Source organism: Grus americana, chromosome 3, assembly GCF_028858705.1.
Source record: "Grus americana isolate bGruAme1 chromosome 3, bGruAme1.mat, whole genome shotgun sequence".
In the NCBI taxonomy this organism is placed as follows: domain Eukaryota; kingdom Metazoa; phylum Chordata; class Aves; order Gruiformes; family Gruidae; genus Grus; species Grus americana.
Window position 1 is genome coordinate 118,031,794 of NC_072854.1, and position 25,754 is coordinate 118,057,547.

The 25,754-nt window shown below is 42.2% G+C and overlaps 1 protein-coding gene across 3 annotated transcripts in view; it reads right to left on the reverse strand.

The window, feature by feature from the left end:
* Positions 1–25,754, reverse strand: part of MACROD2 (mono-ADP ribosylhydrolase 2) — an 892,353-nt gene that overhangs the window by 78,373 nt on the left and 788,226 nt on the right. For all 3 annotated transcript variants that reach the window (XM_054819960.1, XM_054819959.1, XM_054819958.1), the window contains exon 9: positions 12,241–12,322. In XM_054819960.1, coding sequence (XP_054675935.1) covers positions 12,241–12,322 — 82 coding nt within the window. The remainder of the gene's footprint in view (positions 1–12,240; positions 12,323–25,754) is intronic.

A 25,754-nucleotide genomic window follows, 5' to 3' on the forward strand; every position in this document is an offset into this window, starting at 1 on the left:
TAATACCTAGCAGTAGTTTGGTTTTTTTAATGTTCCCTATATGTTTTTTTATCCCATCTAGAGGAAGCCTTCTAGAGGTTTACTTTGGTTTGAAATATGCACCATAGGCAGTCAATCCCAAAGCAAAATTGAGTAAAACCACACGAGAACCCAAGAGTGAATCTTTGACAGCAGTAAACATTTCCTTAAAGACATATTGTCAATATTTCTTGCCCAAACTCCCTCATTTGAAAGACCAAAGGTGAGGCCTTCTGTAACTCTCACCCTTACTCAAGAAAAATAATTGACTAGGAAAACATGCTATAGTGTGTGCACGCACGTACCCACTCTTGGTTACTCTCTTGTCTGGAGAAGCAGAACAGTGACCTTTCACATGGCTTCCCCATTAAAGCCCTGGATTTTGGGAAGCTCTACCAAGATGACCTTGCTGGAAAAGGAATGACAGACCTTGCAGCCTGGAATGACAGGAAGACTGACAGTGACTCCCTGCAAGGGCCAGCCCACCCCTAAGAAAATTCGCATCAGTATTTAGAAGGGTTAGGAAACAAGGAAGCCATCTAATCCAAAATGTGTCATATGGTTGAGGGCGTAAAATTTTCCAGCTTACGAGTCGGGCTATAGTATATAAAAATTAAGATAGTAGATGGGTGATGTATGGGAGAGCAGTTTCCAGTCCAGTATAAAATAATTTACAGTTGAGAGTCAACCTATGAAACTCACCCTCTAACTCCTGTGCTATCTGGGGTAACTACATCTCTAAAGATCACAGAGCTTTGCATTTGGGAGCAAGTTGCTCAGAGCATGCACATTTGTTTAAGTCACAGGCTCTCTGGTAGAGTCATGTACCAAGTGACGCCTGCTACTCTTTCATTCTCTTCTCCCTTTGATACCTGCCGAGCTCTGTGAAACAGAATAATTGCACCATACCTGCTCTTACTGACACTGGAGAAGAAGATGCCTTCTTGTGTCATATACGTTTTTTTTTTCTTTTGCCTTGCTGGTCAGGTTCTTTCCCTGTCTCACTAGTCGTTGCATACAAACAAACACAAGCCAGATGGCTAAACCCATCAATCTGTGTTAAGATTTATGTTAGGAACAGAGAGGTGAAAGGCTCTAAATACCGCTGCTAATCCCCAAAGCCATTAAACTGCTGCCTCCTTGTTGCTCATGCTTCTATTTGCATTCTTCTTCATGTTAGCACGCAGAGAGTCAACGCTATACAAACACCTTTTATTTTTAACTGTGCATGCATTGAAGGGTTCTTACACAAGAGCCAGCTCCCCGCTGCAGGAGCCTGCTGTTTCATCTGCATTCAGGGTCTGCATCCTGGGCTGCCGGCGCTCCCCCAACAGCCCCTCATGCTGCTAGCTCCTCCCTGCCTGCCTCTAACCTTTCCTCAGTTGTCTTGTCTCATCCTTCAGGATTTGATCCTTTCCTCAGCACTTTCTGCTGTTTCCTGATTTCCAGATGTTTCCTGATTTCCAGCCTACCCACGTGCCTCAGTCTGCTCCTCCTTGCAAGCACAGCTCCATGTACCCAGTACAACCAGGGGAGGGGCTGGGAGGGCACTGGGGGACCTGACCAAACTCCCCTCTGCAGCCTGTATACACACGCACTGGCAAACAGAGCAATCGGATGGGCAGAGCTGCGCAGGAGGTTGAAGGGAAAGTTGGTGATCATACCACTGATGCCTCAAAAAAAGCAAAAACAAAAAACCCCCCAAAACAACCCCACCTCATGAAACCTTTCAGCACTGACAGCTGCAGCCATCCTGGTGAGCTTATTTGCTATACAAAAACAGTGGTCCTGCCCTCAAGCATTTGCCTAGCAGGTACTTCATGATTTGCCTGTACAGTTTCCACTACAATACCAGAGGACGTGTGGCACAACAATCTTGCAACACTGAGGAAAATTGGTCCCATTTTGGGGCAGTCTCTGCTTGCTTCTTGTATCCAATCTGGGAATGGGCGGCAGTGTGGGTCAAGGTACCCGCCTGACGCAAACTGTCTAAACTGTGATAATATCAGGTTTCCAGCAGTTGAAAAGGCCAAGTGGGTTCTCACTCTCCATATTTCTCTCTACCGCACTTGTCTTTCCAAAGCTTTGTCCCAAAGCTTCGGCCACCTATCTAAATGATCATCTAAACATCCTCAGGGGGTTTTCTAATCATGTGCCTCACATCCGTTTTCAATCCTCAGTAACTGACAAATCACTTTTTGATTGCTTATGACTCCTGCTGCTACCCATCAGGACCTTCACAATAGTGTACAGGCTCTATGTCCATCTCTGCTACAAAAGCATCAACTTTTTTAGGTTTAGTAAACCACATGAGAACACCCTAGGGTTTGATGAAGCCCAAACATCCACACGAGGCTTGCAATAACCTAGGAGCTCACGAGCTCTTTGGGTTGTTCTAATCCCTCCAACTCAGTTATCCACTGGGAGAATACAACAGACTGACCAATAGCACAGAAAAAAAGGAACGTTTTCTTTGAGGAAAAGCAAGTTTGGAAATCTCTGCCAGATGAGATCAACTAAACCCAGGCCTGACTCTTTTCACATCTACTTGTAAAAAATTCTATGTTCCGTAAAGCTTTCCCTCATCCTCAGTGCTCATAAGAGGAAGAAGAAAAAAATAAAAAGATCCTTCACAAAAAACCCCACGTTCTTCTACTTTGGAAGAAGAAATAGGACTACTTTTGTTTCTGAACATTTGCATCCTTTAATCATGCAACCCTCCATACAGAGCAGTAGGCACTATATAAACCTCCACCTGACGCTAAGCAAGTTTAATCAAATTTTTCAGTCTGATTATAAAAAACCTTCCACTGATACACCCTCTACATCCTGGCCTTACTGCAGCACTAGTGCAGTTTTTCTTTCTGTGTTGCTTAGTTACACCAGTCCCACAACACTGGAGTTTCACTGAATGTAAAATGTGTTTGTAGCTTTTGAAGCCATATCAAATAGAAATCCTCAGTACCAACCTCCTAAAAAGTTAGGCACTGGGGTTTTTTTTGTCACCACATAGATGGCTTCTTTTATGTACCGTATCACTTGATCTGTTGTAAAACACATATACCCGTACGAGCCTCAGCTGCATGTAAAGGCTACGCGGTAGCTGCCGTTCCCGCTGCGAGTGAACTGGACAACATTGTTTCAGTGCAGGAAACGGTGCTCACAGCCAGGATCAGATTTGGATTTCTATTTCCCAGATGCTTCTACCTTACACAAAAGGAATGAGGTGCTCCTTGGGAAAATATACACCAGTTTTTAAAAACAGAACCTATTGCAAAAGTTCTTTATTTCCTCTCGGCCCTAAAATACTGAAAGCAACTTTGTTTTGTTTACACAAGTGCTAAAGTAGATTTCTCACCCACATGTATGCTAATGTAGTAGTCACACACAGAATGGTATGTTTTGCATGTGGTGACACATTTCTAAATAGAAGCTTCTAACAAAATCTCATCAGTAACCTAAGGCAGAGGCAATCAAATGAGACAAACACAAATTTAACTGCATCCTTTGCAATTAGAAGCACTTGAGCGCACCAAGTGACTCAGTGTCAGTGACCAGAAAGGACAGGATATTTTTGAGCATGACATAAAATGCATTTGGAATGCTTTCCATGGGATGCCACAATATGTAGCACAGCAGGAAGAAAATACCCCTGATCAAATACGTATTCACGTAAGGTATTATATAAAAAAAGCTTCTGCTTGTTTCCCTTCTGGTGCCAGGCATCCGTGTGTGAAGGACTGAGAACAGAACAGACCAGCAATACATTTCCCTCCCCCTACCAGTCTCTCCCTGAGCCTAAGGTTCCACATAGACCGTGGTAATTAATAGCCACTGTTGGAGCAGTCCTCTCTTGGTTGAGTTAATCCTCTTTCTAACTCTATTTAACATCTACAGGCTCCGCAGCATCTCACAGCAAGCATTCTTATACCCTAACTATGTGTTGGGTGAAAAACTACTTCCTTTTGCTTGTTTTCATTCTGATTCATCATTTCCTGGGACATAGCGCGCTTCTTGCGTTACAAGAGATGGTAAATACTTACTCCTTATTCACCTTTCTAATTGCCTCACTCATCATCTTCCCCGTGCTCTCCCACGCTGTTAACACACGCAGCAGCCTGGTCCTCGCATGCGCATGACCCCCGGTGCCTTCAAAGGGCATCCTCATCGCCTGCCACTTTGCTGTTTCAACGCAGCCCTTATCCAGGTGCCTCCTGGGAGCTGGAGAGCTCAGGGATTTGGAGTGAGCGGACAAATACATCAAAACAGCCGTTTCCTCTGACTTCTGGACTGACCGCAGGCTCCATTGTCAGTCTCACAAAAGGAGACAAGGAAAACGTCTACAAGATGCTACTGAAGCAAAGAGGAGAAGTCTCCACTTAGCAAAGCAAAAGCTCCTGACAACAGCACTTTACTAGGTTATGGTCCCACTGTCTGTCCACACCCTGCTCCGAGCAGTGCCATTGCTGCTATCAGGAATGAGGAGGCAAACAATTTTCCAGACCACACAGCAGACAATACCAACAAGCCTCTGTCAAACCACGTACAACCAGAGGGTCCAAGCCCAAATTTTGAGGCGACCAATACTTGCAACACACAGCCGAAGTCTAGAGCAATGTTTTGTCAGCATCAGCCAGGAAATAATTCAGAATGGATGGTACCAGGAAGTTTTATTACGATTCAGACTGAAGCAGGAAACTGCACGTTAACTTTTTATTAGGTACCGGAAACCCACTGCCATGTTAGAAGGTGCTAGGAACCCTCTCTTGGTCTGCATATCTCTCAAGATGCTGAAAACAGTATCTGAGCCATCAATCACACACTCTGCCTCCTAGGCACCACTCCTGAGCTGCTTCATGGTCATCCCCCTGCACTACATTGAGACACTATAAAAGGGGCCAAGACAGACAACCCCAGTGAGCGGTAGAACTGGCACGCTCATTGCCATGGCAAATAAAGACAAAAAGCCATAGAAAAATTTTGTTTCACAGTTTTACAAACACCTTTAGCTTTTAGTTAGCTTGAAATTTTATGAGGTAAGTTGTTTCAGACACATTTTGAAATGGACAGATATTTTAAGCATTATGGCTATATTAAACTTCCGGATTAAGAACAATTTTTACAGCATCCTATTTACGTTGGAGTGTACTTTTTCAGGATCTGTAGGTGCTGTGAGAGAGAGCTAGAGCTAAGCCAGCATCCTATTCTGGTGCACAGGTGGATCCAGCTCCCCTCTACGAGTAGTACTTCCTTTGAAGTCTCCGCTACTGAGAGACAAGGAACCATCATGGGAAACAGCAGGGCTGTGCTTCTCCCCAACTGTTTTGAATTAAGTCCTTCAGCAAGGGGTCTTGCAGAAACCATATGAGGATGACGTCCTCCACTATAAAGACAGCTCAAAGGGGTGCAGAGAGCATTTTGCACCCATGTGAAATTGTCAGTGTGCCACAGCTTCTCCCAAACCACTGCTGCCTTCAACCCACCAAAAAAGCCTCACTCATCTCTGCCTGAACACAAGACTCGCTCCCCAGATTTTCAATCTTGGGGGAACATTAAATGCTGGCATGGAGTCCAGAGCAGGCCAGATGGCTGTGAATGCATAAATACCGAGTGGTACCCTTGGACGTTCTCAGTAGCTTGATACATAGTCCCAGAAAGGAAAGGGATGCATGGTCATGCACCATCTCATTGCACATTCATCATCTGAAAAGCCAAGCAGGATTTCCAAGTGGAAAGTCAAAAGTTTCACAAGCCAAAGAAACCAGAAAGTCCCCTGAGTATTCCCATACAACAGCGTGGATTGCAGCTCCATCAGACCTGCGGGCTCAGGGACACGAGACTCGTTTCGCTCCTTCCAGCAAACAGGCCAGGGTCGCAGGTGATCCTGCCCACAACCAGGGCACAGGTCAAAGGCTGTGACACCACGTCCCAACCTGCTGCTGCTGTGGCCAGTCACTCCGGCTCTGTCCCAGCTTCTGCTCAGCCCCGGACCTGTTCGTGTACCCACAGCAGGCGTCTGAACACAAATTTAGGCTCCGTGTCATCACCAAGGACCCAGCCCATCCACAATGCCTTGAAAGCTTTGTGAGGGAAAGCAGTGAAGAAAGGGAGATGACAGTGTGACTGCCTTTAGTTTAAACCTGTGAAAACAGGCTGTTATCAGCCGTGAACATGACAGCGTGAAAAATCTGCAGAGAGACAGGAAAAGTAGCTGCAACCAAAACCTTCAGGATGGCCTTCACTCATCAGGAGGAGAAGGCCAAAGGGATTTCCAGCTCCCCAAATCTTCCTGCCTAACGTCCGTTTCCAGGGGGCTCCAAGCCCCAGTGGCTTTTGCACACCTGCCTGAACCAGTCAGAAAAAACAGAGCCTCGTGACTTACGAGGCAAATCACTACCCAGGTGAAGCCTCAGATAAAGGATATCGGGTATTTCCAGTAAACCGCTTGGCACCTACCCACACAGTAAAATAAAGGCCATGAAAAATATTTTGTGGAATACATTCAGGTGATGAATTAAGGAAACGAATCGGCTCATGAACACTGCAAATGCAAATAGAGAGGCTAAATTTATCAAACGAATTACCCATCTGATACTGGATTACTTACTAAGAGCTAACTTATGATTCCTTTGCTCACACTGAGGACTGCTTCAGTCCCAGTGAAGTCTGCCATATTAAGCGGAGAGGGCGATGCTTCTCAATACCAGTACAGAAATTACAATCTCTGCTTAAGAGTTCACTCACGTATTAGTGCGGGGATCTGCCTTTTTAATACAAAGCCCTTCATTCAGCCATTTAGACACTTTCCAATTTGATTCCAAGCCTGGTAGATCTCTTAACAATGAATTTCCTCTGCAATTGTAATATATTTGCACATTTATGCACAACTAGGATGCTGTGCACCCTCCTGAAGGAACAGGAGGATTAATAAAAGACAGTAGCTCTTATCCATATGCTTTGGGTAGAGGGGACAGTGTTTTCATCAACCAGGACAAAAGCAGAAAATGCATTAAATGTCATAACCTGGAATAGAGGGGAGAGGAAGTTTTTTCAAGATGAAGCAATTTCTCTCTCTTTTTCCTAACACCAACTGATATGGCTCAAAAAAAAAAAAAAAATGAACAAGCTCTTGGGCTCAGCATCCTTTCATTAGCTCTGAAAGGACACAGTCTAAAAGCTTGCATCTTCCATCTATCAACTGGTCTAATAAAAGTGCAAACCTGTCCTCTCTAACAATTTTAGCTATGCTTTAGTGAAGTAATTTTGTTACTCTGTTTAAAGTAGTAAGAATGTAATATAACCTTGAATGCTGCAGCTTCACAGTACATACCCTTTATAACATTATTTTTGTCTAAAGAACATTTTCAGAAAGAATGATTCCCCTCTCCAATCCACTGATAACAGGTGGTAGATTTAGAAATACTTGAAGCATTACAATTTAAGATAAACCTTTCATAATATACAACAGCCACCATGAAAAATAAGCATTTGCCAAAGGTCCTTACAAGATTATCTATCTGACATATTAAGTAGCTAGGTATACACAGTATACAGGAGAAAAAAAAGTTATCTTTGCCTCCAGCTGGCAACTGTTTACAAATACTCTTAATTTTACTCCTACAAATAGTATCCTAGAAGTACATATCACTAAGGTAAATGTTGGTAAGCCCAGTTTTTCAAGGGGGACTATCCTTATACCATTCCCTGGTCAGTCTTATAAATGTATATTTAGCAATAAAAGTAATGTCTAGTATCTTGTCCTGGTTTCAGCTGGGATAGAGTTAATTTTCTTCCTAGCAGCAGGTGTAGTGCTGTGTTTTGGATTTAGGATGAGAAGAATGTTGATAACACACTGATGGTTTTAGTTGTTGCCAAACAATCAAGGACTTTTCAGCTTCTCACACTGCCCTGCCAACAAGAACATGAGGAGCGCCCAAGAAGCTGGGGGGGACACACAGCCAGGACAGCTGGCCTAAACTGGCCAAACGGATATTCCATACCATATGACGTCATGCTCAGTATACAACTGCGGGGGTGGTCGGGAAGTGGCACAGATCAGGAACAAGCTGAGCTTCAGTTCTGGATGGTTAGCAATCGTGCCGTGCATCATTTGTTTTGTGCATTCTATTATTATTATTATTCCCTTCCTTTTCTGTCCTATTAAACTGTCTTTATCTCAACCCATAAGTTTTACCTTCTTCTTTTTGATTCTCTACCCCATCCTACTGGCGGGGGGGGGGGGGGGGGGGGGGGCGGGGGGGAGTGAGCAAATGGCTGTGTGGTTGTTTTAGCTGCCTGACAGGTTAAACCAGGACATATCTAGGCTCCATGTAGAATTCGGTTAGAAGAAACAATGAATTCCAAGAGAAAAAAAATGTTACGAGTATCAGCTCCTTTCCCGGAAAGCTCACTCATAATACTAGTAGCAATGAATCCAGCAATGTAAGAACTACACATCTGAGCCAGAACTGCAGGCAAGGATATTTTATTTGCCTGAAAGATATGTAGCAAGACATTCCCTCAGATTAAGCAGAGAGAATTTCCCAACATAGCTGAAAGGAGAATGGCTGGGCTATCTCATTCCACTAGGAGATAGGACTCAATTGGTAAATCCCCCCCCCCCCCCAAAAAAAAACCCAACCGCAACAAAAACCCCACTGTTTGTTGCGCCTAATATGTTAAAACAGTGATCCATCTTAACACAGAAGGTTGGTGGTTCTACTGAAACAGTCTTTTGCCCTTGCTCTTTTTTCTACCAGGACATATAAAAACTTTTTTTCTGGACAACCACTAGAATGAGATCCTAAGTTTGAGTTAAAGGTTAAGCGGCGCTCCCTCTTGGAGCTCACTGGCTTTGGCTTGGGTTCTGTACAGGCTACTGATTACTGAGATTAAATCAGAAATGATGAGACTGTGACAACTGGTCTGTTACTGAACAGCTTTGCTACACTCCTAAGACAGGAAATTACTTAGAAGTCTGCCTCTTCTCCCTATATATTTAAAGTTTGCAAATGACAAGGCTCTTGGCAGTTGTCTTAATATCAGTACTATTACTCGACTAATTTCTTTGGCATTCCACTAGCAAAATAGGCCTAATGATATGTTCAACTAATGGAACAATTTCCCTATATCTATATTCCACTTACTCTAATGCACTGAGGTGTAACTCTAGCTTCATTTCATTATCACTCGACTAGCTCAAGCACTTGGATGTCTTTTTGGATTTATTAATGCACTGGGTTTAAAGTAATAACTATTTATGTATATAACTCTATGAATATATTCTTCTTTCTAAGCATTTTTGTCCACATCTATTAAAGTAGATATATTTCATACTGTTTCCGAATGTGAGACACACTTTAAAAATGTCTTGGTGTTTTTTCTCTAAGCTTAAAGCAATATCTCAGTGTTATTCTCTCCTGTGAGCGTTCAGATAGTGTCCTATCAATTTAAATCTAGGGCAAGTCTATCCTTAAAGACTTTCATTTCACTACATTAATAGATTCACTTCAAACCAAACCAAAACCACCAGTTTTGGCAATTCCTTCCACAGTCTAAATATCAGGAATTTATTGCCAAAGGTAGAGACAGTTGCTAATTGCTTGACACTGAGACATGTTGATTAAGTCCTCTGTGCGAGAAACCAGTCCTACAGAGAGGTGGAATATCCCTACAGCAGGATAGTCCGCTGATAACTCGCCAAAGTCTACTACATTAAGTGCAGATGGCAACTCACAAGAGACCAGAAAAAAGGAACAAGCAGCAGACATGATGGTCATCTGGTGATCACCACCCAGACCTTCAGCTGATGATCTCACCAGCAGGCTATAGGTAATTTAGGATGGGGCTGACTTCAGCTGACATCTGCTGAAGTGGTGGTACCCTGCAGAAAAGTGTGAATTCAAGAGGGCAAAGAAAGCCTCAGACTGGATATTAATCATCAGGGCGCTCCTCCAGGAGAGACACCCAGGTACTGATCATTTCTCCAAGGACAGTAATGGAGAGTCATCTGGGTAGCATGTGTCTTTCCTGCCTCTCCCTGTCTCCTCACAAGTTGAAGATCTAAGTGACTCCTACAAGGGCATCCCAAACCTCCGTGGTGATACAAACCATTAAAATCAGATCTCCTGAATTACTGAGTACTGGCTTAACCACAGGAAATTCTTCACTGAGTCAGGGATAAAGTTTTAGATGCTAAACCAGTTCCTGTTAAAGCTTCAGCTCACGAGCCAGTAGGTGCTCAGGTCCTTCTGGAAACCAGCATCATTAAGGTTTATCAAAACTGGTATTCAGAATCATTAGTTATGAGAAAATTGCAGCAGGGAACCTATGAAAACGGGTCCTAAGACCTTTTAGCAATCTATACCAAATTGTGGCTGCTGAGAACTAAAACATCTTTCTCTGGACAGCTGTCCGCGTAAGCATTGGATCAACCTTTTGCATAGTCACATACCTGCAAACCACTGGATTTGCTGCACCTCAGAGGGTCCCCACCATGACCACCTCTCTACGGTCACGTATCAAATTCCTAGTTTTAGTTCAACCAAAAAAAACTGTAAAAACTTTCCATGCATAAGAATAAACATACTTTTAAAACTATGGTACAACTGGTCATCTACATAATGTGGCGTAATACAATGCTAAATCTTTATATAACATTGCACCCAACACACAGGTTCTCTGTAGACAGGAGTTCAACAATGTCAGGTTTTGAAAACTCCAAAAAAGAAACACATCTCCCATCTCCCTCTTTTTTTTCCCCTTTGGGCTTGCCATGCTTCAGCTCTGAAGCATCTTCTTGTCTCTCAGGCTTTCAAACCCAAGTGAGTTTTACATTTATAACAACAATACCAGGCTTTAATCCATGATTTCAAAGATCTTAACGATGAAGGTGAGCATTAATACTCTAATTTGTTGACAAAGTGACACTGTAGTCTACTCTCACTTAATCTGAAGGGCAGAGACAGAGCCAGCAACAGTAGGCAGGGTACTGCCACTTCATCCTATGTGTTGGGGTACGCTGCCAAAAAAAATAAGTCATACAATGAATGGATTAGACATGAATGCAGTCTTTGAAATGCATGTTCAATGTGCTCCAGACAAAATTATTATTAAGTGGTTAGACACTATTCTATGCTACCTGAATAATTCAATAGGTCTTTAAGTTTCAGCTGCCAATCATTGCAAACTGGAGATTACAGAGTCATCTACAAAGAGCTTTCTTCTAGTGAGATGAGACAGAAACATCACAATTTCCATACTACCAGCCAAAGTGAAAGGAAAAAACCCACTGTGGCTACTGTGACAACATGGTCCTGTAGAATTAATGGAGACTCACAACACACCAAAGCTCTGCTTCCTATTACTCAAAGGCCCTTTCCAGCAGACAGACAGCATGGGGAGTATTTAAGTGAGTGCCACTTCTGAAATGGGTGATAAAACAAAAATACTAAAATCTGGATCTTGTCACATATACTAGGACTGATGTCACAGAAAACAAAATATAATGGGAGAAGGTTGATAAAAAAACTGAACAGAGATTTCTAATGATATACGATAAAAATAAATCACAGGCATATGTGGGGAGGGGGACTAACAAATTTACTATACACCAGATTTTCTTAAATTCTAGAAAGTAACCTCCTGTGTGAAACGTAAGATGAATGGCTAACATTTCCCAAGTGCTCCGGCGAGAGCCATCTTTCTCCCATTCATTCTTGCACAGGGACAGCTCAAGTTTAAAGTTCTCATTCAGACACAGTTGGGCTCTAACCCCTGCGGTATCTTTTCAGACCCAGAGAAACCCGACCGGCATCGTTAATGAAAGAGGAAAGCATGTACAAAGTGCATGGAAAAGCAATATACACTAGGAGCTATATACATTAGTGCAAATCATTTTCTTCTCAGAGTCAAGACAGCCAGCGCCACGCACCAGGTTCCAGGAGGAGATACGGATACGGCAGAGAATGAAGAAACTAGCTGTACTGAGCATACAAAAGCAGGCCTCGATTTTGCAAAAGCAGTATCACAAGTAGCTTTACCGGTTCACAAATTTTAAATGTCTGCATTTGTCCAGGATCAGAGCCTTTATGTGCAGCTGATCTTTAAAGAAAGTTCACATTTTAATATTTGGCTTAGGCGGGGAAGAAGAAAGGATGCCAACTGTTGTCTTTTTGCTGCATCATTTTTTAAACTCAGATGGCACTCTATTACTATACCTACCTAGAGGGAAAAATTCGCCCATTTTCTTCCTGAAAATTTTGTAGTCAACCTCCAAAAAGACGCAGAAGATGATACGATCCACCTGTAAGAAACAAAATTATTCATAGTGAAATGATCACAACCATAAACATTGGCAATAATAGTTAATAAAAGCAAAGAAACTTTTAAGCCAACACACTTTTATGCTCCAGGCAAGCAAGAAAACATCACCGGGATGCATATTTTCACTTAATTGTGCATTTGTGTTGTAATTTATAAAATAACATTTGCAATCGCAGTTCACAACTGTATTCTTTGCTAACTGCCTCCTGTTTATGCAAACCACTCTTGAGCACAGTATAAATGACTTTTGGCATTCTAGATAAGTACTAGGATGCAATGTTTGATGAAGGAGTCACATGGGGGGCTTCTAATAAGCGTACAAAAGAGTAAATGGGTAAGCAAAGAGCTCTTTTTCCAATCCTTGTCCGACAAACCTATTTGCAAAACCATTTAGTATTTTAAAATGGCTTTAAAAGGTTTCATGCGGTTTTAATTTACATGAAACCACTTACTCTTGCTATAATACAAGCAGAATGCAGCAAAAACAAAAGCTGATTAGATGACAGGTAGCACACGGGGTAAATAAAACATTTAATATGCCATCTACTTAGCAAGGCTGAGCATATCAATGAAACCACAGCCCATAATGTATGCGCCACCCACCAATGATTTAAAATAAATTGTTTGGGAGATCATTGTATGTGAAAGGCTTTTCTAAAAGAGACCAAAAAAAAAAAGCCAAACAAAAACCAAATAGAATTCCAAAGCCTTTGAGATTGAAAAACACCCACACGGGACTTCACTCTAGCCTTGCTATTTCTTTGTTTTATCTGTTTGCATAGCCCAGCACAAATTGCCTCTGCAGCCAAAACCCAGCTCCAGGAGGGAGCTGGGGAAGTCAAAAAGACCCTCCCACGGCTGAGCCGAGGGACCCGCAACCCGGTAATCAAGTTTTTCCTCTGAAGTGCATGAGAGCTTAACCAAAGAGGGATGAAGCTGAAGCAATAGGAAATTCAGCATCTTGGTTAGCATTACGCTGCCCTCGTGTCTCCACGGGCAATAAGCGGATCTGTCGTAGCAGAGCTCCTCAAGAGCGCCTCTGCACATGCTAAGAAAAGCACCAGCCTCCCCCCTGCAGGGAAAGCGGCAGGAGGAACGCTCTCAAAAAACCGTCCTCTTTCCCTTATCTTCAGTAGAAAAGCTGTTCTTTTGCTAGAGCTGCTCTTCAAAGCAAAGTACAAGTCTTGGCTTCAAAGATACCATTAAGCTGAGCTGCTCAGGACATCACTTTAGAGCTCATTTTGGAGCAGCCTGGTAGAATACAGACGGCAATGAGAGCAGGCAATAATTAGTTATGCTGGAAAATGCTAGTAGTTGCTAACAAGGACACGTCTGAATCAAAGCTGACTACAAAACCTGAAAGAGCAAACTGGGTAGGAAATACTGAAGGTACAGGTTACATATAACCTCCATTAAGGAAGAAAGAAGCTTGTGAACAGGAGAGAAAGCAGCAGGACAGAGCTGGGGCGGACAGTGCTTGCAGGGGAAGCATATCAGCAGATTTGTGAGCAAGAAAACTGCCTGTTGCTGCCTGCTCACGTGATGTTCACAGAAACAAGCTGTTCTGTGCATCCCTCGTAAACAAACCAGGATAGATCTTAAAAATATGCTGGACTGTGTCATCAGCTGCTCTTCACAAGGGATATAATAAAGAACCGAGATACTGGTTAAGTGCTTGAGCCAAAAAGCCATACTCAGCTGCGTACTCACAAATTTATAACGTAAAGCACCGGTGAAAAGAAGTGCCACATTTTACCAATACAAGAGTTTCCACCAAGTGAAGTCGTGTGTTTTCAGGAGGAAAGCTTTAGACAGCGAATGCTTAAATTACATTTATTGTGAAAATTGGTTTAGGATAGCGCTGGGGTGATGCTAGATTGTCATCTTCTATCTCCGTCTCCCGAGCAGAGCAGATATTCACGCATTACAGTGATAGACCCAATACGTGAACCAGGACAGACAAAAGAGCAAGGATGGAAACTTATAAACCAGAGGGGGAATGATATTCCCACGCAAAGAAGTTCCAAGTCGTCTTGCTCTCTATATAGTCTCATATCCTCTGCTGTAAATACTACGGACCTTTCTCTCGTTTTATATAGTTCAACTTCTCAAGGTGTTCCCTTTACTTTTATTTATTCTGTGCAGTTGCAATGATAAAAATTCTGCAATCCTGAGGATTTCTACTACTTCTAATACAATTCTTTAATTTAAAGATAGGGAATCTCTCTAGAAACAGCAGACTATTTCAAAATTTCTAGCTTCCCAACTGTATACATACTATATATAAACCTGTTCAATTTCTTCCTGGTGTGAGAAAAAGTGCTCTATTTTTAAGTATGCATAAGATATTGTGATGACAGTTGAAATCCTGTGTTTATCTGATTGAATGGCATGTGTTGGCAGAAAGTAAATCTGAAATTAAACCATATTCTATCATCCTGCCAGTCATTGACTATTTTATCTAACATCCCCAGCTAAACTCGAAATTAGGTATGGAAAGTAACTCTTGTCCTCACTGTTCCTGTTCCAGCTACAATAAGGAAAGGTTTAATCCAAGCGACTCCAAACCTGCCTTGCCTGCTGGCTCACAAAAGCTCAGCAGGCCTTTTGGGATTTGCACTTATGAAAGCCGCACCTTGTTCAAAGAGGAAATCTCTCCTCTCATGTGGCTAGGAAATGCCAACTTGATTAGACGTTTCATGCCGCCCCTTTACAGAAGGGAGGCAGTAGCCCCCAGAGACTCCCCCGAACGTGCCCAAGGAGCCCCCAGCGCCTTTTGTAGGTGCCCGGCTCCTCCACAGCTGACCAAGCACCGCTCAACTGCAGCAGAAGTTTAAAGGAGCTGCAAGTTGAAGGTATTAAAGCTCATCCTTGATTGACAGCTCTTTTTTGGAGGTCGGTATTAAAATCAGCCATCCCCTGTCAGAGCCTGATTAAATTCTGCTCGCTTCACAGCTATGAATAGGTGGATCAAAGAACCCCAAAATTAAGAGCGCTGCAACACAGGAAGAAGGGAGTTAAATTGCATGAGCTGTTCACTTAGTAGGCAGCTTCACAGCTCAAGGCTGCAAGTACATTGATTTTTTTTTTTTTTTTTCTTGGGCCCTGCTCTCCTTGCCAGGCTGCATTTAATTTTGAGGGGGATACTTTCCCGGCAGTTTTGTTAGCTGTACCTGATAAGGATCAGTAAATTTCTGGGGCTCTGCGTGGCTCACAGGGCTCAGGCTGTTTTGAAGTGGAATGGACCCAGAGTCAGTCATTAACGCCAGGATTTTACTAGGATACAGCCAAATCTCATGAACTGAAAACCCCTCCACTGGGTATAAAAGCACTGTTGGTCTTAAGAGCAGCAGCATTGATCTTAATGCAAAAAAGCTAGCAAAAATATTTCCTCCTGGTTTTTTTGTTCAGTGGGGGTTTGGTTTTTTGTTTGTTTTTCCCCATGAATTTGAGAGCACTTTGCATCTAGTGAGTTTTAAGTTTATTGGTGGGTTAATGCACCTTGGGTTAGTTCATTCATAGACCGCTAAGAGCCTAGAAGAGCTCCTTGGGAGGCTGGGGCCGGCGGGTGCTCAGGGACCGCACCGTCACTGCAGCGCAGGAACGATGAAAAACTGCTGAGGGTCCCACAAACCACGCGGCAGAGCCGAGAGCTGCACCCCTCCACGGCAGCCGAGCTCCACCGACACACAGACGCCACCGCACAAAGACAGCTCTGCCCACGGAAGGCGAATGGAGCAAGATGGACACGCACCGCTTGGAGAAATGATCGCAAGCCTCACCGCATCCAAGGCCGCAATAAAACAAGAGTCTGCTGATGCTTTCTGGCAACTTTACACCCTTTTTTATGGATTCTTTGAGTAGGAAAAAGCCCTGCCTTCCCAGCAAAATAAAGTACACGCCAAGTTCCCTAAAGGACCCTTCCCTCTACTGCAGCGTGGGGGAGGACGCTGCATGTGTATGTGCACATCTGTGTGTCCAGCCACTGACATAGGAGGAGTTTATACTCTACAGCTGTACCGATACACATTTTAGGATCGAAAATGTCTCTGTTTTTATCTCAGCTCTTTTCTGTGGCCTCTGGCAGGTTGTCCGATTCCTCTGACTTCTTTCCCTATGTGTTTAGGGGACAGTAATACTTTGTCTTGCACTTATGCATTGCTATAAAGAGGTATTGCCAAGCACAATCCACAGGACATGCCAAACGGTGTCATGCGTATATAGTTGTATGTATACCCAGGTGCCAAGCTGTATATATCAAGCATAAACTTGAAGCAAAAAACCAATCAAAAGACATTCTAGACTATTTTATCTAATGAGTGTTTCCATGTCATTGCCACCTTGTGTCCTAACAAAATAACAACTCTCAATGAAAATAAACCCAACTGCATTTCGGCACTCCCAAGTATTCCATGTGCATGCCCAGCTCCAAGACATTTACCCAGCAGGCATTGACTGCTTTTTATTATATGCGACAACAAGTTTCATGATAATTTAAATCCTACCAGAAAATACACAATAGAAAAACAATGCTAACTTGTAAAAAAATGTTTCCCAATCCCAAATCAAATTAATGGTAACAAACAACAAAGAGAATGAGGCAGCTTTCTGCTCTTTGTACGTATGGCAAGTCCCTTTTATGAAACGCCCGTGCCTGATCCCACCAGGACATATTACGAGGTGAACACCAGAAGCTTGCTGTAACATTTTTAGTTTATCAAACATTCTGTGGACTTAATTCAAAACTCAGTGAAGCCAAATGGAGGCTTTTTATTGACTTCAGCGTGCTTGAATCAGCGCCTATACTCTGTAACGCCAGGAATAACATTTGCCTCCTTAAAAATTAAAGTTCTTCTGATATTCAGATTTCATTACCCTAAATCTTCAGACACTTTCTCAAACATATCCTTAACAGCCACAGTTCAGAGCTGCCTGTACTCATTAAGTCTCCTTGACTACAGTGCTTGTAAGGGAGAAGCCCTGAACCTTCAACCATGCCACAATCCCACATTTTCCCTTTGTTGGGACTGCGGCTCAGATCAGTAGGAACAAAGCCACCTAAGTCACGTTTCCAAGGCATGCTCTCGTGGAATCAACATCTCAGTTGTGGGAAGCAAAGAATAAGGAGGAAGAGACTTCTAATGCACCACAGATCAGGCTACGAATGTCCTAGCTGGTCCCTGCCCACTGTGTAAAATTGCTTCTATTTCTGTGGCAAGGGCTCAGTTTGCCATTCTGAAGTCCATATCTCTTGCACTTATCTTCAGGGACCCCATTTTCCATCTCTTTCTTTTCTGGTTTTCTGACAGAGTTCCTCCCTGCCCAGGACCGAGCTGATGCATGGAACTGACTACATGCAGGGGTACACTTCAAAGAGACGGATATCTGTTTCTGCCCCCTTGAAGTACTGGTAAATGATGCTCTTGATGCTGACAGTCTCCCCTTCAGCCTACCCTCTGCCCGATCTGATCCTCTGGTAATCCTATTGCAACCAACTAACAGACGGAAATACCAGCTTTGTAAAGTAACGGGACCATCTGCCATATCCCTTGCAGCAGCTGCGATCCACTTTGCCAGTGGTGCCGCCTGTCCTGAGCACCATGCACATCTGGCCAGCTGTCCAGATAGCAGTCTGCCTGACCGAAAAGAGAGAGCGGAGAGGACTGCATCTCACTTGGAAACGAGCCATGATCGAGGCCAGAAGTTTTCACACACTCCTTCCAAAGGTGAATGCTTCAGGCCTTGTAAAAACTACTCATTTCATAGGACCATAAATTAAAATTCAGCCTCCTATTATTATTACTAATTTCACAGAAACCACTAAAGCATAGAGCCTAGCTGACTGTCTGCTCTTCTCGGCATGACATCATGGTCTATAATTGCAGAATTACTCTCAAAAAAAACTTCAGTCAAATATTTATGGCAAATACAAAGCTTCGGCGCCGCTTCCATCCTCATAACAAGATTTAAGTGGGGCAGAGGTGTCAGGCTGGTGATACGGTGAATTTGACAATCAACGAACTGTGTGATGATGTTCACAAAGCAATTCACCCAGCCTTAAGATCTTCACACCTGGCCCAGCTTCAAATCCACTGCAGACCTGAGCCAAAACACAGCCCGCGTTTATTTGAACTTGCAGCCTCCCAGATGAGCCCAGCTTCAGGCAAACAGGCAATCTCTAGATCATCCTTCGGCCCTGCTAGTGGAAGGAGAAAGACGTACTCTCTCAGGACAAAACTCTTTGTTTTCCATGGATTTGAGTTTTGAGATTCTTTAAATCCAAAGCAAAAATCTAAATAAAAATCCACACTACAGTAAACCTCCTGCAAGTAATGGTATTAATGGAGCGTTATTATATCACATCAAGAGCAAATACCCATTGAGGACTAGCTGTGAGGAAGCAACTCTTACTTAAACCATCGTATTACTTAGGCAGTCATTGAAAGAAAAAATAATACAAAACACATGAATTATAAAATGATTTATGCTTATCACAAATAGAGTGGAATGTTTTCTGTGGTGGTCTGACTGAAGTTAAAAACCAGAAAGTTATTATTAGTGCTTTAATATCCCACTTCATAACAGAAAACATGCTTTGCTTGGAGTGAAACATAATTAAAAGTCCAAAGGCAATTTAAAAAAAACCAACCCAAAACACCACAATACACCCACCAGAAATTTATTACAAGTTTAAAATATTAACACAAACAGCATCCCGAAGGAACGGTACATAAGGCTTTGCAGCAATCCCCGCCTCTAAACCAAAATGCAGTAGCAACACACTTGGCAATGCAACTCAAGATAAATTTAAAACACGGTCAGAATGTGTCTCCCTGTCTATTGTGCCTGGTCCTACAGCTTTGCTCATATTCAACAGATGAGGGCAAATTACTCCCTGCATCACACGGGTACCAGACACACCTCGGCAGTTATCGCTATGGCACAATTACCCGTATTACAGAAACTCATTAAAACCCATAATACTCTCCAGGGGAGAAGCACTTTTACCCACAGAACTCACACACGGGTAAGCGTTACAGTCTTGTGATACTTCTGATAGATCTTTGTCTCCAGGTCGAGAGTTGATGTGCCCAAGGTCACAGAGAGTAAGAGCAGCAGAACTAGACCAGGATCTTGGGATTTTTTTCTCCTGTTCTCTCTCAAACAAAGATGCTACAGGCAAAAAAAATAAAAATCCCATCAACGGTCACATGCGAAGTTCACAAGCTTCACCGCACACCACCAGTTTTCCTCTGGCATATCCTTTCAACATACCCATGTATTGTGAGAATCTATCATGATAACTCTATTTCCCTAATACATTAGTTGTTTTTTAAAGGTTACTTATTCTCCTTGAGACAATCCACTCCGTGCTTTCAATACCTTTTTAATACGGTGTATTATTCAAGGACAGGTAGAGCTTTCCTTTTTGGATCTGGTGACTGTTTGTGCTGTTACTTTTTTGCATGAACAAAGCACCTGCCGGACAAGCAGGGTGGCTGTCCTAAAGAAGCAATCTGGATCTAAACCAGGAAATTATGACAACATTTTCTGAGGAATTTAAAAATGGTCAGCAACAAAATTATGTGTGTCCCAGTTACTTATACATTGCACGATTATATGACAAATAAGACATGATAGCCCTGTAGTTCTAATATAAACACAGACAGACTAGAAAATATCCAGTAGTTAATAGTTCACATGTGGTTTTTTGCTCAACAACTAAAAGTTTCTCAGTTTCCTAAAGGTGAAAAAACCTGTAAAATCAGCCTAGGATTTAAGGCAACGTCTCAGTATATTTCTTTTGATGGTCACTAAAACTTGTCAGGAAAGGGCCAAGAGAGTAGTTTAAAAATGCATTTGTTTTTACCAAGATATCCATCAATCTGCACAATTCACTTTTATGCCACACAAACACCATGACATAAAGCCCATTAATCTTTTCCAGCTTAATACCTACTGTCCTTTGAAGATACATGTTTGGAATATCTGAAGGCGACCTCCATTTTTCACAGTTACCAGTCATAGGGCAGCTGACACAGCCAAGATAATCCTGTATTCAGCGAAACCGGGGGAATGAATGGATTCTGATGAATGTAATTTGCTATCTCAGTGACAAATGGCAAATGTGAAGAGAGGGTATGCATGCAAATATAACTGCGTTAAATAAGGGCTTGTGAAGGATAGTACTCTGAAAATATCTGATAGGCAGTTTTACAACAACCATGCGGTTTTTAGGAGATAAATCATCGGCTTACTTAAAGTTATCATTATATCCTCATTGTGGATCTCTGCTGAATAAGACGGTATTGTGGCATACAATCAAGCAGGGCGTTGTAATCCCATAGGCCAACTTTTTGCACCAGATTTTACCTTACAACAAAAATTTTTCAGTTTCTTTTCAGTAAAATTTGGACTTAAATACTCCAAAGCTCCCAATGATTATGAGTGTTCCGAGCCTGTTTGGGGGTCCAACCTGCGGTAGACTAATCCCCAGAAGATGCCACGAAGTTCCACTAACACCAAAAGCTCTTTGCTAGATCCCCTGAGGCTGAGGTGTCACTTCAGCAAATTCTTGTATTCTTGATGGTTTTGCCAGTTTTGTCGTAGTACCGTGCAATATCTACCAATACAACTTCCACTCCTTCCCAGGCCCAGCAGGAGAATCAGTACTACTTGCTCAGAGTCCACCATTCAAGAAAAAAAAAATAATAAATCTCCTCCTTGCCATCATCTTTGTGGCTGCTGCAAGACTCTGAATATAAAACAGCTTCAGGTTTTCAAAGCACACAGAGAGACCAAGTGATGGTACCTCCTACCCTTCAGACAGGTACAGTAATTTAGGTTTGGATGCTAGAGCCAGCACCAGGAGGAGGCCTGAGGCTGGGGACCAGCAGGGAGAGCAGTGCCCTGGAAAGGAAAGCTCCCTACTGCTGCACTGCTGAGGCAGGGGATAGCAGCGACTTCCGGGCATTACGAGAAGCCACAAGGTCCAAGAACAGTTGGAACCACCTGTCTGTCAGTCCCCAAAAGCTCTGCTTCCCTCGCTCTTCCCTGTGACAGGGGTGGGCATCCCCTCCTGCCGTAGGAATAGGAGGGCGTTCGCATCTCGTGGCTGGGACAGAAATATTTGTTTCTGGCTGAGCTGCTGAGCAGCCCTGGGCAGAGTCCTGAGGATGCACAATAAATGTTTAAGCTGCAGAAAAAGAGCAGGAGAAACATTTCTTAGAAGCAGCAGATGGTGGCTTAAATAACTTTAAGCGTGCTGTTACAGGCAGGGTAAATTTGCCGTCATGATAAACACAGCAACAATTTTCTCACTGAGGTCAAGCAAAGGTTTTACCTCACCTCAGGGGCTGGGGTACTTTACAACTGTTGACTGTTGTCACTTGGGCTTTTCATGTTATTTTTTAAATTACTGAGAGAGGAAAAAATTCTGGCTTGATCTTACAAAGTTGATTTAAAATTCAACTTATTTAGGTATTTCCATCAGAAGAGGCCAGATGACCCCCCACATAGAAAATTATACACACACCTAGAACATGGAAGGTTTCACCTTAGAAAGCTTTGCAGAATACATGATTTGACATAGAAGTCCCTCAAACCTAATGCAATTGAGAGCAGTCCCTGAAGGAAGCTCGCGCTAGGTACTTCCCTTGCTTGCTATTGCTTCTTTAACCATTCTCACCTTCATCCTACATTAACATTCGCATTAGTTACTCTTTACCCAAAAGCTGTTGACTTCAAAGGGGTTTTGGGTCAGTGGGAAGACAACAGCAGCACTCTGGACACCAAGTTTGTCTGACTACAGCTAAGTTTCCAAAAATTCAACAAGTGTCAAAAACTCGGCGCTTTTAGGGACGAAGAGTCCTCACTTAACCTGTATTAGCAGCACTACCACTGTGATCATCTGCAATGTATTGCAAGTTCTCCTCCCCAGCACCTCCATATATTCTCTATTCTTCATTCGAAGGAGAACATAGAGAGAGATAACATTGGTGTGGAAAGTTAATAATTACTGCCCACCGAAGGGATTAAAACTGTAGTGGAAGCCAAGTGAAGGGGTAATATACCTGCTAGCCAGGTTATAAAGGAACAACATACAGTTTGCAAAACTCTTATCCAAAAAGTTTGTTGCAGATAAAAAAGAGCCCTTCTAAAAAAAATAGAACATTAAAAAAATAAATTGACTCCCCCAGAATATAGGCCACATTGCATAACTTGAAACAGCTCTGAAACCATTGCTCTTACTAAAACCTGGACTGAATCTCATTTATGTAAATATTACCTTATCTCTCTCCTTGAAGAAAATGTTTTACGATTAAGTTATCTGTCATTTATAGATCAAATCAAATTCATTAATGCAAGCTATTAAAGACCATTTTTAAAGGACAAAGGCTCATTTTCTCAAATACTGTGCGTGTCTCATTCTAATGCTGGAGATAATCTTTTTGCCACCAGAAAAAGACAGAACCAGGCAGAAGAAGCAGCTATTACATTTCCAGTACTGCTAGAATAAACACTTCCATTCCCAGGATGGTCACTCCACTGTCTCTTCCAAAAAGGAGATCAACTCAGGATCATTTGCTTACTGCGTGTCAGAAAGATGCCAGGTAAAATATATGTTTAAAAAAAAAAAAGTCTATTTGTCTCCTTCCTACACAAAAGTTCTTTTTGCTTTTTGTAGAAAGTCACTTCTTACAGTCACAATTACACTCTATTCATGCCTGAGACGCTTAGGTAGGTACCACAACATAATGTGCATTTTTGTTAAGTAAGAATGACTGTAGAGCAATGAGTTATTTTCATAAGATTTCACAATGGTTGATTCCCAGCATCCTGAAAGAAACCAAGTCAGGAGTCTGCATGATCTAAACGCAACCCCTGCATGTTTCTTGCTACTCAGAAGGGAGATCAGGAGGAACAATGAGCAGCGAGACAAGAAAATTTGATGTAAAATACTTATTCCCCAAGAATTCAAGAACTTGAGCTGGTGGCTGGGTCAACTCGGGGAATGGCTGCACTTCAGAGCCCGCTTCTGGGATATTTGCACCTGTGAGAGTCTGGGACCAGTAAGGAAGATCTATGCTTGAGAGCAGACGCTATTATAGATTTGGCATGTAAGCTCGGTCTGCGATTCAGCCAAAATGTCCTCACATGAAAGGTCATTAAGCCAGCTTGATACAATTGACAAATGTCTTCCACAGAGGATATTGCAACTTTAATATAGGTTGCTTAGAAAAAAATAAATAAAAAAATCTGCTGGGATATAAATGTCAACTGTATGCCAACATTTTTCATAAGGATCAGGAAGGGAAAAGAGAGATTAATCTCTAAGGGATCACTTTTAAATTAATTTTAATAGATAGTAATAGGCTGACAGTTCTCTGAAAATAGCCAACAGATGTTCCGGTGCTTTACCTAGTCCTGATGTCTAACCTTGGGTACACCAATTCCACAAAATCCATCTTCTGGATGGAGCTCTGTTTCCGCAGTTGGAATGCTAATGATGGCTCTTAGTGGTTTCTGACTTCTACCAGTGTGTTTATTTCTGCGGCAGATCACAGCGCACAAGCCACAGAGGTAAGTGCAGATTTACGTTTTATTAGAAAGGACAGGAAGATACCTTATTTATGGTACGTTGCTATCTACCGATAACCTTTGCTCTACCTATCTGCTCATCATAAGATAAAAAGTATCTAAATTACTAAGACGTTGCTCAAATACAATTGAGAACTTTAACACAATTTATATGAGCTGCTCAAATGCACTGATGCATATAAAGTCTCCCAAACCATTTATTGTCAAAATGTCAGTGCTAAATGCACAAAAATGTAACTTACTTTATGCCATTAATTAACTAATGTTTGCACAGCACTTTGAAAATGTAAAAGCACTTTGAACACTGAGAGCTAAGCAGTATTATTTTTACTCGTGTGGACTCACTGTATGAATCATACATAATAATCACCTCTTGTGGAAAGTTTTTTTGGTCCACAGCCAAAACCTAACCTAAGATTTGGCACTTCTGTTCAGTAAAGCATCTGTAAATGGTCCTGTTCGGGTTTCAGCTGGAAATTTTCTGCAACACATTCATTACTGAGTTTTTCACAATATATGCCAGGTATAAGGTGACTTCACAGCTTTGTAATTAATATTGTATAGTGAGACAGCAAACATTTTATTGTATTCTCCTCATTTGCCCAAAACATGTGAGAATAGCATCTCACTAGTGTTAGCTGTAACTGAAGTCCTTCTCTTTGATCTGTACAAGATGCAACAGGCTTAATGGACACAACACAGGATTGGGATTCCCTTTCACTTTTGTGAGAGATGTAGTTCTCAAATTATTTTGTCATCTCCTGGTGAAAAGCATTACATAAGAACTAGACGGTATCATTATCTATCCCCATGCTGTGATTTCCTCCCCTCTGATCACCCTCCATCTGGGCTTTTTTTTTTTCCTCCTCTTATCCTTTGTGACTGAAGAGATGCCATGACCATGAGTTTTCTTTCCCAAGTGAGGGCACAGAAAGCTTTCACAAAGTCACATTTTGTACCTACAAGCAACAGCTGCTGCATCAGCCTTGAAAAAAATATATACTCAGCTATCCCATCCTTACACAAAATTGCTTCTCCATGATCACATTCATGGGGGAAATCTAAGTCTAAAATAACCAGAAACCAACAAAACCTCACCAGTCTCCTGTTCTGATTAGTTAACAAGAACAGTGATGACTTACAGCTGGCCTGAGTACCACCTGCAGTCAGGTCAGCCCCCTGTTTCCAGAGTTTTGGCTTCCTAGCTGACCTGGTGGTGATATGCTCCATCATTGTTATAACTCTCAAATCAGGAGATATTTTATGCATGCCTTGTATTTGTTTAAACACATGTCTATCTGTAATATAAATTAGTCTGTGTGGGATTAACCTAGCCAAGAATTTCTCTTCCACCAATCCGTCCGGATCTTCAGATTTAAAGAGTTTTAAAGAACCTTGTCTGTAATACACCACACCCATCTCTTATTAACAACTACCCTCGTATACCCTTGACAGCCCATAAGTATGTTTATTCAGCACCGGTTTCTACTCTTGAACTCACAGAGAAAGAAAAACAAGAGTGGGAAATATGTGATGTGGTTAACATTGATCTATAAAGCTTGGACCTATTTTCTCCACTTGAAATAGAGAAACTAATTGGGATATTTTTAAAAAGAAAGAAAAGAAAGGATATTTGAACCATCTGACTTTGAACAGATGAGACATTTTACAGTGTTTATAGCGTAAGTTTACAAACCACTCCCAGGACAGCTACACTGCATATCTTATCCATAAGGTAAACACAGCGAGATCCCATACTGGCTCCCAGCATCGTGCAGCCTTGCAGGACTAGCACTCAATTCAGCGCAGCT